At 36.8% G+C, this 17,522-nt stretch overlaps 1 protein-coding gene across 1 annotated transcript in view; it reads right to left on the reverse strand.

Moving 5' to 3' along the window:
• Window positions 1-17,522, reverse strand: part of LOC118585519 (histone H3.3A-like) — a 39,836-nt gene that overhangs the window by 598 nt on the left and 21,716 nt on the right. The window contains exon 2 of the mRNA XM_036190173.1: window positions 1-107. This exon is cut by the window's left edge and continues 598 nt beyond it. Within this exon, the coding sequence (XP_036046066.1) occupies window positions 1-107 (107 nt within the window). The remainder of the gene's footprint in view (window positions 108-17,522) is intronic.

The raw sequence follows: 17,522 nt of genomic DNA on the forward strand, positions 1-17,522 counted from the left end.
CTTCTGATAACCTCTGATTTCACAGAGTGCCACAGTACCAGACCAGTAAAGATGAGGTTTCTTCACCCCTCCAGCAGAGGGCGCACTCTTGCGAGCGGCTTCAGTTCCTTTGTAGATGGATTACTTTATGTTCCCGCCCACAGTAGCTAAGGATTCTTCTATCTTTCAAAATAAGAAATACAAGAAGAATCCTTAGCTACTGTGGGTGGAAACACAAAGTAATCCATCTACAAAATAAGAAACACAGGGGTTGGGGTTTTAGCTCAGTGGTAGAGCGCTCGCCTAGCAAGCGCTAAGGCCCTAGGTTCGATCCTCAGCTCAAAAAAAAAAAAAAAAAAATACAAATGATTGACAAATATTTTTTTAAATCATTCAACATTGCTAGTCAAAGATAAAGGCAAATTAAAACAACTTGATATTCCATCTCACCCCAGTTAGACTGGCCACCATCAGGAAAACAAATAACAAATGTGAGAATATGAAGAAATAGAGGAAATCTCTAATTTTCCAAGGCTTGTAGCAGGGAGTAATTGTAGTAACTATATGTGAAAGTTGAGAAGATTTTATTTTAAAAGTGCTGAAGAATAAATGAGGTTGGTAGACCACAGCAGAGGATAGTTGCATAACTATTCTACACAGGTCCAGTTAAAACCTTTAGGAACTCTATCTATACCTGTCTATGTCACATGTCTATCTCTCTATCTCTTTAGCATCCATCCATCCATCTACCTACCTGTCTGTCTATCTATCTATCTATCTATCTATCTATCTATCTATCTATCTACCTACCTACCTACCTACCTACCTATCTATCTATCATCTATCTATGAAAACACTGAATTGGGGAACAAATATTTTACAAATCTTTCTTGAAACATCAGTGTAGTAAACCCTCCTGGAGGAGAAGACCTTACTTGGAGATAATAATAAAGATGTGAATGGTTTCTCACATGTCATTATTTGTTACAGCCATCCAGATTTCTTTGTCCATTATTTCTGGCTGTGCAGAAAGAAAATTGTATGCCTAACTTTTTAAATTACCCCCTCCCACCAACACTTTGACAAGTTTCACTTGAAACACTGAGCAATGTCTTCATAGGTCTTTTGAGTAAAGGAAAAAAAGATAAAAACTAATGAAATTCAAACTACCCCCTAATATTTCTGCACCATCACATTAATGCACCTTAGATGAAATTTAGCTCATTAAAACCTAAACTAGGTTTGAAGATGTTTATGTTTTATAGTCAAAATCATCTTTGTAGAATTTTCCTGATTTCATTTTGCTGTATCTGTAGGTTCAGCTGGACATCTGCAAGTATGTGTTTAGAAGGAAGAAAATACCAAATTTACATAAACATACTATGTATTTTCATTATTTTTGAAAGGTCAGAAATTATTCTAGTTTCTTGGCATTTCAGATCAAAGCAATTCTTTTGGGATGAAAATCCACTGAAAGAATTTTTGTTGGAAATGACCATTTATAACCACACTTTTATACTCCAATTTTTAAAAACCAATCTGAGTGTATTGTTTTTCTTAACTCAAAGGTCAGACTTTTAATTTCATCATTTTCTACAAATACTTATTTATCTAATCTCTTTTTTTCACTGATCATATCTCATATCTAATAAATGTTAAGGTAGTCTAGGCTTGCATTTTGATGATTTAAAGGTGCATTTGTAAAATTTAGATAATTCTCTTTTAAATACTTAGTTTCACAGAGAAAATGCTCCAGTGCTCAAAATATGTTTATGAATCAAAGTTCCAAAATATTTGCAAATGTTACAAATTTCTTATGGATTTATAGGACTGGGGAAGGTTTGAAATCTTCTGTACATTTTCAAATGTCTATGAATGTTTTTTGCTTAGTGATTTCACTTATTAAGTTTAAAAACTTAATTGCCAATTTGGTCTGCTGAGCATTTGCAATGTCCACCAACCCACCATGTTCTTTAATTGGCCTTATTTAACTTGTAATTTCCCATGGTATATTCTAAGGAATAGTAGTTTTAAAGAGACTGGTCCCCCTCAACAGTCATGAAGGTCTCTGTGCTCAAAGTTCAGGCTAAATTCATTTAATTAAGATGTCTTATAGAAGTCTCAGAAACTTGAACAGTTCTGAGTTCTGCATTTCTCATGAATTTACACCAATTTTATTTGGCCACAACTAACCTCCTTTTTGGTTGAATAATTTTATGGAGGTACACTTTTTTAAATGCGTTTTTAAACTGGTTTACACCACAAGATGAGTTGGATTCAGTAGTGTTTAAGTTGATTTAAAATTGTTTTAGACAAAGTGTTTCTAATTTGCTTCTACTTCTTAAAAATGTCTGTCATCGGGCAGTGGTGGTACACACCTTTAATACCAGCACTCAGGAGGCAAAGCCAGGTGGAAATTTGTAAGTTTGAGGCCAGCCTGGTCTGCACAGAGAGATCCACGGCAGGTATCAAACTACACAGAGAAACCCTGTCTTGAAAAAACAAAAACAAACAAACAAAAAAGAATGTCCATCATTCATAGGGACACTCAAAGATTCTGTGGGAGCAGATGCACACAATCCTAAACCTCACAGAACTAACTCTTCAATCAACTGCGAGCAGTTTGTTACTGCCTTCATTTCTCAATAAAGTCACCAGGGGAGAAGAAGCAAATCTTCTATATCCATGGACATTGTTAATCACAGAAGACACATTCTTACTTGGTTAGTACTATGGACAATAGCATACGAAGTATAGGGTTTTTGGTAACATGAAGATGTAACTACATAAATTCTAAAACAATTAATTAAGTGTCTAGGCATGAGGTGTCATGGAAGGACTACAAAGTGAATGAAAGTGTGTATGGTAGGCCCATTGTTAAAAATCATATCCTATGAACCTCAGTATTACTAGGGTAATTCTCATACATCTTGTACATATTGCAAATGTTTTCTAAACTATAGCATTCTAGTATCTTACATTATATTTTTTATAAGGTTGTTAATTACAATATCCATCATATGCCTGAAGAATATTATGTTCTGGGAAGAAAAACTTTAAGAAAAGCAAGTACAGAGATATTAGAGAATAAAAAATAAGCTCCTTTAAATAAATCAAATAATAAATACAAATACAAAATATTAGAGTTTAGGGTGGCAACATTCATCTCTGGACAAATTGTTAATCTTCAACATGAAGATGCTCTCTAAATCACAGGATGAACTAGTCATCTACTTCTAGTATTGCTAAGAAAAAGACTCAAAGATAGGCTCTTGCATGCTGACATCCTCATTCAAGAATGAGAGAAAAGAAAGAAAGAAGATAGAGCAAGAAGAGGCAGAGATGCATGGCCAAGGGGTTGAAGGGGAAATGAAGACCACAGTGTTCTGAAAGTCAACTGGGCCAATGTTTCAGCAGATGAGAAGAGCATGCATCAGAATTAAATAAGGTGGAGAATTAGAGATGCTCCTTAGGTTTAGCAATGTTGGGATACTTGAATATAAAAGGGGTATCTTTTGTGCGTAAGCAAATTGCTAAACAGTCTTGTTAATTAAAATAAAACCCAGATCAGGTATTGGGGTGAAAATCGAGAGATCAGAGGAATAGGACAAGCCACAGCCAATGTCACCTTAGCAACTCCTCAGCCTCCAGAGAGACCTACTTCCTGTATACCCATGCCTATATGCCTTTCTATCCCTGCCATCTTACTTCCTCTCTCTACCCAGCTACATCACTTCCTCTTTCTGCCTAGCTCTGTCACTTCCTGTCTGTCTGTACAGACCTCCAGACCTTTATGGTTAACTAGTGTTGGAATTCAAGGCATGTGTCACCATCCCTGGCTCTGTTCCCAGTGTGGCCTTGAACTCACTGAGATCCAGATGGATTTTTCCCTCCCAAATGTGAGGATTAAAGGTGTGTGGTACCATTACCTGACTTCTATGTTTACTATAGTGGCTTGCTTTTTTCCCTCTGATCCTCACATTAGCTTTATTGGGGTACACTGACAAAATATTACCACTTTTGTATATTTCTGGAAACCGATGACATCCTAGATTGTGATTCTTTGATTTTAATATTGAGATTTAAATGTAGTTTATGTACTGAGAAGATTTGCTGTGGAAACAAGATGAGAAACCATGGGAAAAAAAACACAAATTAAATCCCAGTGCTGGATATTCTGCTTTCTTATTTTAATGAGGCATCTTCTTTGGTACCAGACTTTCTAGTTAGCTATACTTTCTAGTTAGCATTATGGTAACAAAATAAACTGAATTTCATATACTTTTATATGATTGAAGTGGCTTTGAACTACATAATTCCCTTTCTTTACTCTGGGAATTGATTTTAAAAACAGGGGAAGGGGCATATGATCACCTTTCCATCCATAGCTTACTGTGTAGACAACCAACAATTAAGAGATTAGGTGAACTAATTATATAACCTTTATATTAAATATCTTCAGGAACTGAGATTAGAAATGTGCTAGGAAATTGAATAGCTTTTCCTGAAAGATTTAGGCTGTACTTAATAAATATTGTAATACAAATTTTAACTAAACTGAGGTCACATTGAACATTCAAAAACAACTTCTTAATACCATTTATATATTCTGTGTTTTTTTTTAAGTTCATATTCTAGACTTTGTGTCATGATGGGGAAAATGAGTTATGTTTTCTGCCCTTCCCTCTCTCTCACTTTGGCTAAAATGATGTAAAGTGAATATGAGCTACCCGTCTTAGGGTCAATCTTAATTATGCCTTTTTTCTCTAGTTGCAAACAGACTTAGGTGACTACACTTTCTGTTTCATTTGAAGGTTGGGAAGTCTGGTCAATTTGTGAGACTCAATGAAGGATGTAGAATGTCAGCTGTCTTTTTGTACTTAGAGAAAGACTATTTGCTGTGTTTATTATTTGAACCAACTCTCTGTCTCCTCTCCTCTCCTCCCCTCCCCATTCTTTCCCTCCCCTCCCCTTTCCTCTCCTTCTTGTCACAAATCTTCCCACCTTCTCTTCTTCCACACTTTCCTTTTCTATTTTAAAACAACATCTCATGTAGCCCAGGCTGCTCATTGTATAACTGAGGATTGTAGATGTATCCGGCTTGTTAAATAAGAAACACAGAACCAATTGCAGAGTTAAATACCACGAGGTCAGAGCAAGAGCAGAAAACCTTACCCTTCTTCTAGAAACAATGTTTCTTCAAGGAACAATGGCAACAGAATGCCCCTTCCTTCAGGAGTATGTAGAAGGTGTGGTAAGGGAAGACATTGGACCAATGAATGTAGATCAACAAGGGACAGACAAGGTAATACTTTGCCTCAGTCTTTGGGAAACTCCCAGAGGGGCCTCAGGCAGGCCCCCACAGTGAATCCTTTCCTGCAATTGTAGAGACCCCTACTCAGAGCAGTTAAATGACCAAATGCCTATTGGAATAAACCAGGCTACTCAGAGTAATGGAACAACTGAGACAGAGAGAACAGAAAATTCAGGAGAGACCATAAAGAAAATTTTTTGGCAAACTTCTATAAATGAACAAAGACCAAAATTAACAATAAAAATAAATGGTGTTTTGTTGTCTGGTCTGGTAGACACAGGTGCTGATGTTACCATAATTGCACCAGAATTTTGGCATCCATCTTGGCCTCTTCAGGAGGTAAATGTTCAACTGTTAGGAATTATCTCAAGTTAAACAGAGTGCAAGATGGCTCAAATGTATAGGCCCAGAAGGACAGAGAGGCAGATTAAAACCATATGTGGCTAACAGCCATGAACCTGTGGGGTCGAGACCTGTTACAACAATGGAATACTCAGATTAACATCCCTCCAACCTCAGAAATAAATCATAAACTAGCACATGTTTCTGAGAGAAATATTAGAAGGTATTATTCTAATGAGTGGTCACCAGCCATCCATATTACACAAGAACAGGGCACAAAAACTGATGATCTTCCAAAGACACCAACAGCTCTACCTTTAAAATGGTTAACAGACAAGCCTTTATGGGTTCATTAATGGCCTTTAACAACAGAGAAACCCCAGGGTTTAGAAGAGCTGGTAGAAGAACAGTTAAATGCTCAGCATATTGAAGAATCTACTAGCCCATGGAATTCTCCTGTATTTGTTATTAAAAAGAAATCTGGTAAATGGAGAATGGTAACAGACCTTAGAGCAATTAACAAAGTAATTCAGCCAATGGGCTCTCTACAATCTGGAATTCCTTTGCCTACTCTGTTACCTAAAGGATGGCCTCTCATAGTTATTGATTTAAAAGACTGTTTCTTTTCAATACCCCTACAAGAAAAAGACAGAGAAAGATTTGCTTTCACGGTGCCTACTTACAATAATTCTCAACCGGTTAGAAGATTTCAATGGAGAGTCCTCCCACGGGGAATGTTGAATAGTCCAACCCTGTGCCAATATTTTGTACAACAGCCCTTGGAAATGATATGTAAAAAATTTCTTAAATCGATAATTTATCATTATATGGATGATATTTTACTAGCTGACTCAAGTGCAGATACTTTAGAAAGAATGTTTGAAGAAGTAAAGAAAATATTGCCTTGCTGGGGATTACAAATTGCTCCTGAAAAGATACAAAGAGGAGATTCTATTAATTATTTAGGATATAAAATAGAGCTACAAAAAATTAGACCTCAAAAGGTGCAAATTAGGAGAGATCACCTGCAGACTCTTAATGACTTTCAAATATTATTTGGGGACATTTCTCATCTACGAAAAATTGTTGGGGTAAAAAAATGATGAACTGAATAATTTGTTCAAAATCTTAGAAGGTGACAAGGACTTAAATAGTCCAAGAGAATTATCACCTGAAGCTGAGAAAGAATTGGCTTTGGTAGAAAAAAAAGTACATGAAGGACATGTAGATCGTATTGATCCAAAGCTGGATTGCATTTTGGTTATTTTACCTTCTAGGCATTCTCCTACAGGAATATTAATGCAGAGAGAAGATATTATATTGGAATGGATATTTTTACCAAATAAACCAAATAAAAAATTAAAAACTTATGTGGAAAAAATCTCTGACTTAATTTTGAAAGGAAAGTTGAGACTTCGTCAATTAGCAGGAATAGACCCAGCAGAAATTGTTGTACCTTTAACTAAAGAGGACATTGAAAAATTATGGACAGAAAGTGAACCTTGGCAAAGAGCTTGCAGTAATTTTTTGGGAGAAATTAACAGCAAATATCCTAAAAGCAATAGAATTGATCTTATAAAGAGAGCTGATTGGATCTTGCCTCGAATTGTACGTGAAAAACCCATATCTGGAGTTCGGACATTTTATACAGATGCCAACAAACAAGGAAAGGCAGGTTACAAATCAGAAAATTTAAGTAAAGTGATTCAAAGTCCTTATAATTCCATTCAAAAATCAGAATTGTATGCTATTCTCTTGGTATTAATGGATTTTTCAGAACCTCTCAATATAGTTACTGACTCTCAGTATGCTGAAAGAGTGGTATTACATATTGAGAGTGCAGAATTTTATCCCTGATGCTTCAGAATTAACTTCACTATTATTCAATTACAAGATACAATAAGGGAAAGGAGTCATCCTTTATATATAACTCACATCCGATCCCATACTGGTCTGCTAGGCCCTCTAGCACAAGGTAATGATGAGATTGATAAATTATTGATAGGAAATGTGCTGGAGGCCTCAGAATTTCATAAGAAACATCATGTCAATAGTAAGGTTTAAAAAAGGATTTTTCCATAACCTGGCAACAAGCCAAGGAAATTGTAAAGAAATGTCCTACTTGTTCCTTCTACTATCAGACACTATTCCCAGCAGAATGTAACCCAAAGGGTACTCAGAGGAATGAAATCTGGCAGATGGTTGTGTTTCACTTTGCGGAATTTGGAAAATTCAAATATGTACACCATACTATTGATACTTATTCAGGATTTCAATGGGCGACTGCTTTGAGTTCTGAAAAAGCTGATTCTGTAATTACTCATTTGCTAGAAGTTATGGCCATCATGGGTATACCTGCACAAATTAAAACTGACAATGCTCCAGCATATGTCTCTATTAAAATGAAAGTTTTTTGCTTATTATAATATAAAGCATATTACAGGTATACCACATAATCCTACAGGCTAAGCAGTTATAGAAAGATCCAACAGAACTCTAAAGGACATGATAAATAAACAGAAAGGGGTAACAAAAGCCCCCAGAAATAGACTGCACAATGCTCTATTAACTTTGAATTTTCTCAATGCTAATGAGAAAGGAACAACAGCTGCAGAGAGACATTGGTTAATAGAAAAAAACAACAGAATTAAATCAGCCTATATACTTCAAGGATGTGCTGACCTCAGAATGGAAACCAGGGTATGTGTTACGTTGGGGACGAGGTTTTGCTTTTGTTTCTGCAGGAGAAGATAAGCTGTGGGTACCATCAAAACTGATAAAGGTTCGATTTGAACAAGAGAGATCTCTTAATTAGAAGAGGTGATAGTTCATCAACCAACATGACCATCCAGTTTAAACTCACTTATACCATTAATACATGCCTTTTCATTTAATCAGATGTAACTTGCCAAAAGCGGACCTCCCCAAAATTAGTCTTGGGGAAGGGTTTTTGTTTTTTGTCTTTTAGGAGAATGAAGGCTAAGGAATCTGAAGAACACTGGACAAATGAGACAACTGAAGAAAAAGGACAAATCATCTGTCCCAGGCAAAAAGAGTAAAATGGCCTATTGGTATATCATCTACAAAATTTCATAAATCTTCCTAAATGTTTGTTTCTGCTCTTCTCTAAAAAATTAATACTCTTAGTCTTCTTGTAGTCCCAGTTCATTAAAGCTTCAAGCTGATTTTGGAGTTGGAGAATGGCTCTCTCCTCCTTTAAACTCAAGCATGTTGTTAAAAGGAAAATGAAAACTCCCTGTATCATACCAGAAGAAAGAGCCATCTTCTGACATGGGACAGGAGAAAAACCAAATTAATTAAGGGACTATTCTATTACTAATCTCAATTCTTTGATTCTATTCTGATTCTTTAAACTTTTCTTAAAGTATGAATTTTATATCAAAATTTACAAGATATATATTTTAAACTTTGTTAAGATAATAATGGTCATATAGTACTTATTAATTCTAGAGAAAAGGCTTCAATTAGCTGCCTATACATGTCTTTTCAGTTTTCTGCAGGAAATCCAAGCCAGGCCTAACATCAAATGAAATCTCCAGGAAGAATATGGGGCCCCACAATGACAATTCCACGTGGAAAATAATATCACTAAGCTGACAAACATCATCTACAGATCAGCTTTGGACTACAAAGTGCTTAGAGCAATTCTGAGATGGCTAGCTGAGATGATTCAGTTTCAAAGCCTACTTGAATAAGGACTTGAGATAAACCCTGAACTTTGGCATTATGGATAACAAAGAATATAGTTATCTTTCCTAGAATTTGTCAATTAACCCAAAATTTTTCTTTTCAGAATAAAGATAATTTCGCCCATACCCAGCAGGAAGCAATTTTAAGAATTCGACGCCCACATTCCCAAAGGGGTGGTGTGGGGTGGGTGGTTTTTTGGTCTTTTTATGGGTATTGGGTCTGGGATAGTTTTCATTGTTTAGGAGGGTTGGTTACAAGTTGTTAAGGGTTAGGAAAAGGGCTAGGCAAAAGGTGCTTGTTAAAAAAAAAAGACAATTACAATTACTAGTTTTAAATACTTTACATTCAATTGGATTGTTTTATATTGTATACAAATTATTATTATTGAGATTGAGATTGTTAGAATATACCATACACGTATTTCTAATCTTGTTCGAGATATTGTATTTATACCATTCATTTAACAACGTAATGCAATTTGCTAACCCTTGAATGTTAGTATTACCAACTATTAGGATATATAGAAATGAAAATTAGTGGTTAGACATTACAATTGAACTTGTAGTCATATTAGGTGTGTTTCAAGATCAAACAGATATATTTTAGATAGACAGGTCATCTTCAAACCCTTCAGAGATCTACAGAATATGGCATTTAAAATGTTTTAATAACTTAAGAATTTTTCTTTTTTGTTATGACTATGAGACATGATGGCTCCTGGCAGTACCAATCTACTTCAGAGAAAATATGGGCATTGAAAAAACTGCATATGGAGCTAACTTTCATTGTGGCAAAAGTTAGCCACTGTACAACAAAGTATCCTCAAATCAACTGCTGACAAACAGGACAGACAGGACATGAAACCAAGGACTACCAATTCTTGCCAAAACAAGTATGGTTGTGGCTTTAACAAAAGGCATCTTCTGAAGCCAGGACAATATGGCACCATCCCTGAAGTGAGTGACCTTTGCAATCTTTAAAAGGTACCGTGCCCTTTTCTTCGAAGGCAGCTGAACAGGGAGTGGGCCAATGGCTTTTGATGTGCAATGGAACAGCAGATGAAACAGTTGTTCTTGAAGAATAACTAAGCTCACCCCTCTCAATAGTAGACTGGCGTTTAATAGAGGGATGTGGAGAAGAACAGGATGTCAAGATGAAGCCACATATACACAGCCAAGAAAAATGGACAGCTGAATTGAAAAAAAAATCAATAATTTCCAGAATTTAAAATCCTGAATCATGACATGACACTAATGGAATTCAGGTGTTTCTGGTACATGGACTGCTCTCACCAAATGTGAGGTCAAACTGTTCACAAAAGAGTCTGTCAGATACGCTAAGCCTATAGGCTGAAGATGATGCCCCAACACTGTGGAGAAACCTCAGGTGACTGTCCAGGCAGCTGGCTGTTTCTGTCAACTCAAATTTTTTTTTTTTTTTTTTTTGGAAGCTGCTTGCATGCACTTCTTGTTTTTATTTTTATTTTTTTTTTTAGGTAGTATTATTTCCTTCTTGGGTCTCTGAGGGAGTTGAAGAGCAGTTAGTTATAGTTATAATTATCTATGTTAAGGATTTCAGAAAAACTCACTAAGAGCTGTAAGTGTATAAATTTGAAAGATGTTATAAGACAGTTCTGCTAGCTATATAAGTTAGGATAAAAAGTGAATCAGGTACATTCTGGACTTACCAAAATAGGATAGATAATGGAATTATTTTCTCTGAATTTGTCAAATACAAATGGACTAGACATTGTTTAGGTATTTATTGTTTGTATATATGGTATATATAGTTATTGTACTTTTGTATATAGTTTTTCTTATATTAGTTATAACTTTTTCCTTTTTATTAAAATAGGAAAGGGGAAATATAGTGATATTTTATTTGTATTGAAATGTGATTTTATTTGTATGTCAATAAAGTTGCCTTGAGGTCAGAGCAAGCCAGAGCAGAAGCTGAGCAGTAGTGGGGCACACCTTTAATCCCAGCACTTGGGAGGCAGAGCTAGGCGGATCTCTGTGTGTTCAAGGACACAGCCAGCATGGCAGACACACGCCTTTAATCTCAATACCAACCATAGAAGACCTGGAGGTCTGTATAAACAGGCAGTGACGAGGAGGTCATGTGGCTGGGTTTACAACCAATGAGAGAGGAGAACAGAAAGTTTTTAAATAGACAGGACGCACAGAAGTAGGTCTCTTGCGGAGAGGAAGAACCGCAGAAGCAGTGAAGGGTAAGGTTTTCCGCTCTTGCTCTGACCTCAAGGCAACTTTATTGACATACAAATAAAATCACATTTCAATACAAATAAAATATCACCATAGAGGATGACTATTAGTTGTGTCTCCTTATGTTATAGGCATGAACCTTCATGCATACTTTATAGGTTACTGGGAAACTGATTGTGTGTATGCTAGGCAACCAGTCTGACCTAACTTCCACCCCAGCCCTGTTACTTGACCTCTATAAGGAGCTTTAGGTAGTTTATTTTCAGAAAAGTTCAAGTAGATTGATATTAGCAAAAACGACCAAAACCCCTAATACATGCCTCTGATTGTAGCATTTCTTCCAGCTCATTTGTTTTATTGTAATAGAATATTTGAATGGCTTCCCAATACTTTCCAAAACCAAATTATTCCATTAGGTAGTTGACTTCATGTATTCTTGTCACTTTTTATGAGCTGTATGATTATGAGATAATTTGTAAACTACAGTGTTTGGCAGGATCATCAGACAGGACTGACTGTGAACACATACAGCATTTCAACCTCAGTGATTCCTAGTTGTCATGTCACACACGCTGTAAAGGAGTCATGGAATTATCCAACTTTTCGGCCTGTAGATGGCAATGTTGACCTTGAAAAAATAAACAAATACATGCTTAAAGTAAGTCTAGCTTCCCAAAGCAGTTTTGTTTAATACCCAGTGAGCAGGAGCTGTGATGCCATTTCAAGGTACACTGTTCAGAAAATACATATCAGATGGGTGTCTGTATGGAGCTAGGAACATATCTGTAAGTGCTGGCATTTACATTTATGTCTGCATGGTTCCAGATGCTGCTTACCTGTGCTTTTCCCTTTCAGGGCCTCATGATTGTTTTAATGATGCTGTATTTTAAGTCTGCTTAGAATTCCACTCACATTACGAGGATAGAATAGTCATCACTAATCTCATGGTATTTTTCCCATTTATATGTTTTTTTTTTCTCTTTCATTGTCAATTCAGGGAGCCATCATAGAACCAGAAACAGAAAATGTCCAGGAGTGACTGTAAGGCCTTCTCTTTAGTGTTGATGAACATTCTTTCTGTCTTTTACCAGTGAATCAGGCACTGAGGTAGGAGGGGGTCTACTTCCTCAATGGACTCTTCATTAATCTCAGTCAATGGAAGTAATTTCAAAAGAAAATGAGAGAGTTGGATAAGGAAGATTTAATTAAAATATAAACCTTTAATAAGGCAGATATGCTAAATCACTTCCTTCTAAATTGAGACAAACACTTAGACATATATAGAGATATACTACAAACTTTTAGAAGGGAAAGGAAAACTGAGAAAAATCTCCACTTTAGAAGCCTAGTATTTTTTTTTTTAATTTGGACCTAATTGTATTCCCTTTTCTATCAGAAGAGACTAGAGGCACATTAAGAAACAGAGCAATATTCATGTTCAGGTCTGTAGATTGCTTTTGGTAAAATCGCCATTTTTACTATGTTTATCCTGCCTATCCATGAGCATGGGAGATCTTTCCATTTTCTGACATCTTCTTCAATATCTTTTTTCTGGGACTTAAAGTTCTTGTCATATAGGTCCTTCACATGCTTAGTTAGAGTAACCCCAAGGCATTTTATATCATTTGTGGCTATTGTAAAGGTTGATGTATCTCTGATTTCCTTCTCAGCCTGTTTGTCGATTGTATATAGGAGGGCTACTGATTTTTTTGAGTTGATCTTCTATCATGCTATGTTGCTGAAGGTGTTTATAAGCTGTATCAGTTCTTTGGTTGAATTTTTGGGGTCACTCATGTATACTATCATGTCATCTGCAAATAGGGAGAGCTTGACTTTTTCCTTCCAATTTGTATTCCCTTAATCTCCTTATGTTGTCTTATAGCTCTGGCTAGAACTTCAAGTACTATATTGAATAAGTATGGGGAGAGGTGATAGCCTTGCCTTATTCCTGACTTTAGTGGTATTGCTTTGAGTTTCTCTCCATTTAATTTGATGTTGGTTGTTGGCTTGCTGTAGATTGCCTTTATTATGTTTAGGTATGTTCCCTGTATTCCTGATCGCTTCAAGACCTTTATTATGATGGGGTGTTGGATTTTGTCAAATGCCTTTTCTGCATCTAGTGAGATGATCATGTGTTGTTTTTTTTTCCTTGAGTTTGTTTATATGATGTATTACATTGACGGACTTTCATATGCTGAACCACTCTTGCATCCCTGGGATGAAGCCTACTTGATCATGGTGGATAATTGTTTTGATGTGCTCTTGGAGTCTGTTTGCCCGAATTTCATTGAGTATTTTTTCATCAATGTTCATGAGGGAGATTGGTCTGTAGTTCTCTTTCTTTGTTGCATCTTTGTTTGGTTTAGGAATCAGGATAATTGTAGCCTCATAGAAGGAGTTTGGTAACATACCTTCTGCTTCTATTGTGTGGAACAATTTAAAGAGTATTGGTATTAAGTCTTCCTTGAAGATCTGGTAGAATTTTTCCATGAAACCATCTGGTCCAGGGCTTTTTTTGGTTTGGAGACTTTTAATGACTGATTCTATTTCCGTAGGGGTTATTGAACTATTCAATAGTTTATCTGGTCTTGATTTAACTTAGGTATGTGGTACCTATCCAGAAAATTATCCTTTTCTTTTAGATTTTCTAGTTTTGTGGAGTAGAGGTTTTTGAAGTATGACCTGATGATTATCTGGATTTCCTCATTGTCTGTTGTTATGTCCCCCTTTTCATTTCTGATTTTGTTAATTTGGATGCTCTCCCTCTGTCTTTTGGTTAGTTTGGATAAGGGCATGTCTATCTTGTTGATCTTCTTGAAGAACCAACTCTTCGTTTCATTTATCCTTTGTATTATTCTCTTTACTTCTATTTTATTGATTTCAGCTCTCAATTTGATCATGTCCTGGCGTCTGTTCCTCCTGAGAGACTTTGCTTCTTCTTGTTCTAGAGCTTTCAGGTGTGCTGTTAAGTCACTACTGTGAGATTGCTCCAACTTCTTTATGTGGGCATTTAGTGCTATGAATTTCCCTCTTAGCACTGCTTTCATAGTGTCCCATAAGTTTGGCTACGTGGTGTTTTCATTTTCATTCATCTCTAGGAAGTCTTTAATTTCTTTCTTTCTTTCTTCCTTAACCCTTTGGTGATTCAGTTGAGCATTATTCAGTTTCCACGAGATTGTAGGATTTCTGTAGTTTTTTTTTTTTTTTTTTTGGGTTGTTGTTGAATTCTAACTTTAAACCATGGTGGTCTGATAGAACACAGGAGGTTATTCCAATTGTTTTGTATCTGTTGAGGTATGCTTTGTGGCCAAGTATGTGGTCGATTTTAGAGAAGGTTCCATGGGTGCTGAGAAGAAGGTATATTCCTTTTAGTTTGGGTGGAATGTTCTGTAGATATCAATTAAGTCCATTTGAGTAATAACATCAGTTAAGTCCATTATGTCTCTGTTAAATTTCAATTTGGCGGATCTGTCCAGAGGTGAAAGTGGGGTGTTGAAATTTCCCACTATTAATGTGTGGGGTTTTATATGTGATTTTACCTTTAGTAATGTTTCTTTTACATATGTGGGTGCCCTTGTGTTTGGGGCATAAATGTTCAGAATTGAGACTTCATCTTGATGGATCTTTCCTGTGATGAGTATGTAATGTCCTTCATGATCTCTTTTGATTGGTTTTAGTTTGAAGTCTATTTTGCTGAATATTAGGATGGCTACACAAGCTTGCTTCTTAAGACCATTTGATTAGAAAGTCTTTTCCCAGCCTTTCATTCTTAGGAAGTTTCTATCTTTGAATTTGAGGTGTGTTTCTTTTATTATTATTATTATTATTATTATGTGTTTTAATTTTATACATCAGCCATGGGTTCCTCTGTCCTCCTCCCTCCCACCAGCCATTCCCCTCCATTCCCATGTCCTCCAGGACCAAGACACCCTTGGGGATTCATTTAAACCTGGTGGATTCAATACAGGCAGGTCCTATTCCCTACTTCCAGACGGAGCAAAGTGTCCCTGTGTAAGCCCACAGTTCCAAACAGCTAGCTCATCCACTAAGGACAGGTCCTGGTCCTGCAGACTGGGTGCCACCCAAACTGATCAAGCTATTCAATTGTCTCACTTATCTAGAGGGCCTGACCTAGCTGGGGGTTCCTCAGCCGTTGGTTCATAATTCATGTGCATCCATTCATTTGGCTATTTGTCCCTGTGCTTTTTGCAATCTTGGATTCAACAATTCACACTCTTGCAGACCCTCCTCTTTCTTGACAGTTGGACACCTGGAGCTCCACCTGAGGCCTGGCTGAGGATCTCTGCATCCACTTCCATCAGTTATTGTATGAGAGTTCCAAGACAACTGTTAGGGTGTTTAGTCATCTGATCACCAGACTAGGTCAGATCAGGCTTTCTCTCGACCATTACCAGCAGTCTACAGAGGATGTATCATTGTGGATTTCTGGGGACCTCTAGAGCACTCTGCCTAGTCCTCTTCTCATGTAGTCTTCATTTATCATGGTCTGTTATTCCTCGTTCTCCCTTTCTGTTCTTGATCCAGCTGGGATCTCCTGCTCCCCTAAGCTTTCTTTCCCTCAAATCTTGCCCTTCATTACTCCCACTGTCGTCCAGGTTGTTCATGTAGATCTCATCCATTTCTCTGTCATTAAGTGATCCCTGGGTCTTTCCTAGGGTCCTGTTTTCTAGGTAATCTCCTTGGTGTTGTGTAGTAGTCTAGTCATCTTTGTTTTACATCTAGTATCCTACTATGAGTGAGTACATACCATGTTTGTCCTTCTGAGTCTGGGGAAACTCACTCAGGATGATTTTTCCAGATCCATCCATTTGCCTGCAAACCTCATGATGTCATTGTTTTTATCTGCTGAGTAGTACTCCATTGTGTATATGTACCATATTTTCTTTATCCATTGTTCAATTGAAGGGCATCTACGTTTTTTCCAGGTTCTGGCTATTACAAACAAAGCTGATATGAACATAGCTGAGCAAATGCCCTTGTGGTATGATTGAGCATTCCTTGGGTATATGCTCAAGAGTGCTATAGCTGGGTCTTGGGGGAGATGGATTCCCAATTTTCTAAGGAAGTGCCATATTGATTTCCAAAGTGGCTGTATAAGCTTGCATTCCAACCAGCAGTGGAGGAGACTTCCCCTTGCTCCATATCCTCTCCAGCATAAGCTGTCTTTTGTTTTTGTTTTTTTTTTTTTTTTGATCTTAGCCACTCTGACAGGTGTAAGGTGGTATCTCAGAGTTGTTTTGATTTGGATTTCCCGGATAATTAGGGATGTTGAGCAATTCCTTAAATGTCTTTCAGCCATTTGAATTTCTTCTGTTGAGAATTCTCTGTTGAGTTCTATAGCCCATTTCTTAATTGAACTGTTTGGCATTTTGATATCTAATTTCTTGAGTTCTTTATATATTCTGGATATCAGCCCTCTGTCAGATGTGGGGTTGGTGAAGACCTTTTCCCATTCTGTAGGCTGTCGCTTTGTCTTGTTGACCATGTCTTTTGCTCTACAAAAGCTTCTCAGTTTCAACAGGTCCCATTGATTGATTGTTTCTCTCAGTGTCTGTGCTAATGGTGTTATATTTAGAAAGTGATGTCCGGTGCCAACGCATTCAAGACTACTTCCTACTTTATCTTCTATCAGGCTCAGACTAGCTGGATTTATGTTGAGGTCTTTGATCCACTTGGACTTAAGTTTTGTGCACGGTGACAGATATGGATCTATTTGCAGCCTTCTACACATTGAAATCCAGTTATGGTAGGACCATTTGTTGAAGATGCTTTCTTTTTTCCATTGTACATTTTTGGCTTCTTTGTCAAAAATTATATGTTCATAGGTGTGCAGGTTAATGTCAGGGTCTTCAATGCGATTCCATTGGTCCACATGTCAGTTTGTATGCCAGTACCAAGCTGTTTTTATTACAGTAGCTCTATCTTCTCAG

This window comes from Onychomys torridus, chromosome 6 (assembly GCF_903995425.1).
Source record: "Onychomys torridus chromosome 6, mOncTor1.1, whole genome shotgun sequence".
In the NCBI taxonomy this organism is placed as follows: Eukaryota; Metazoa; Chordata; class Mammalia; order Rodentia; family Cricetidae; genus Onychomys; species Onychomys torridus.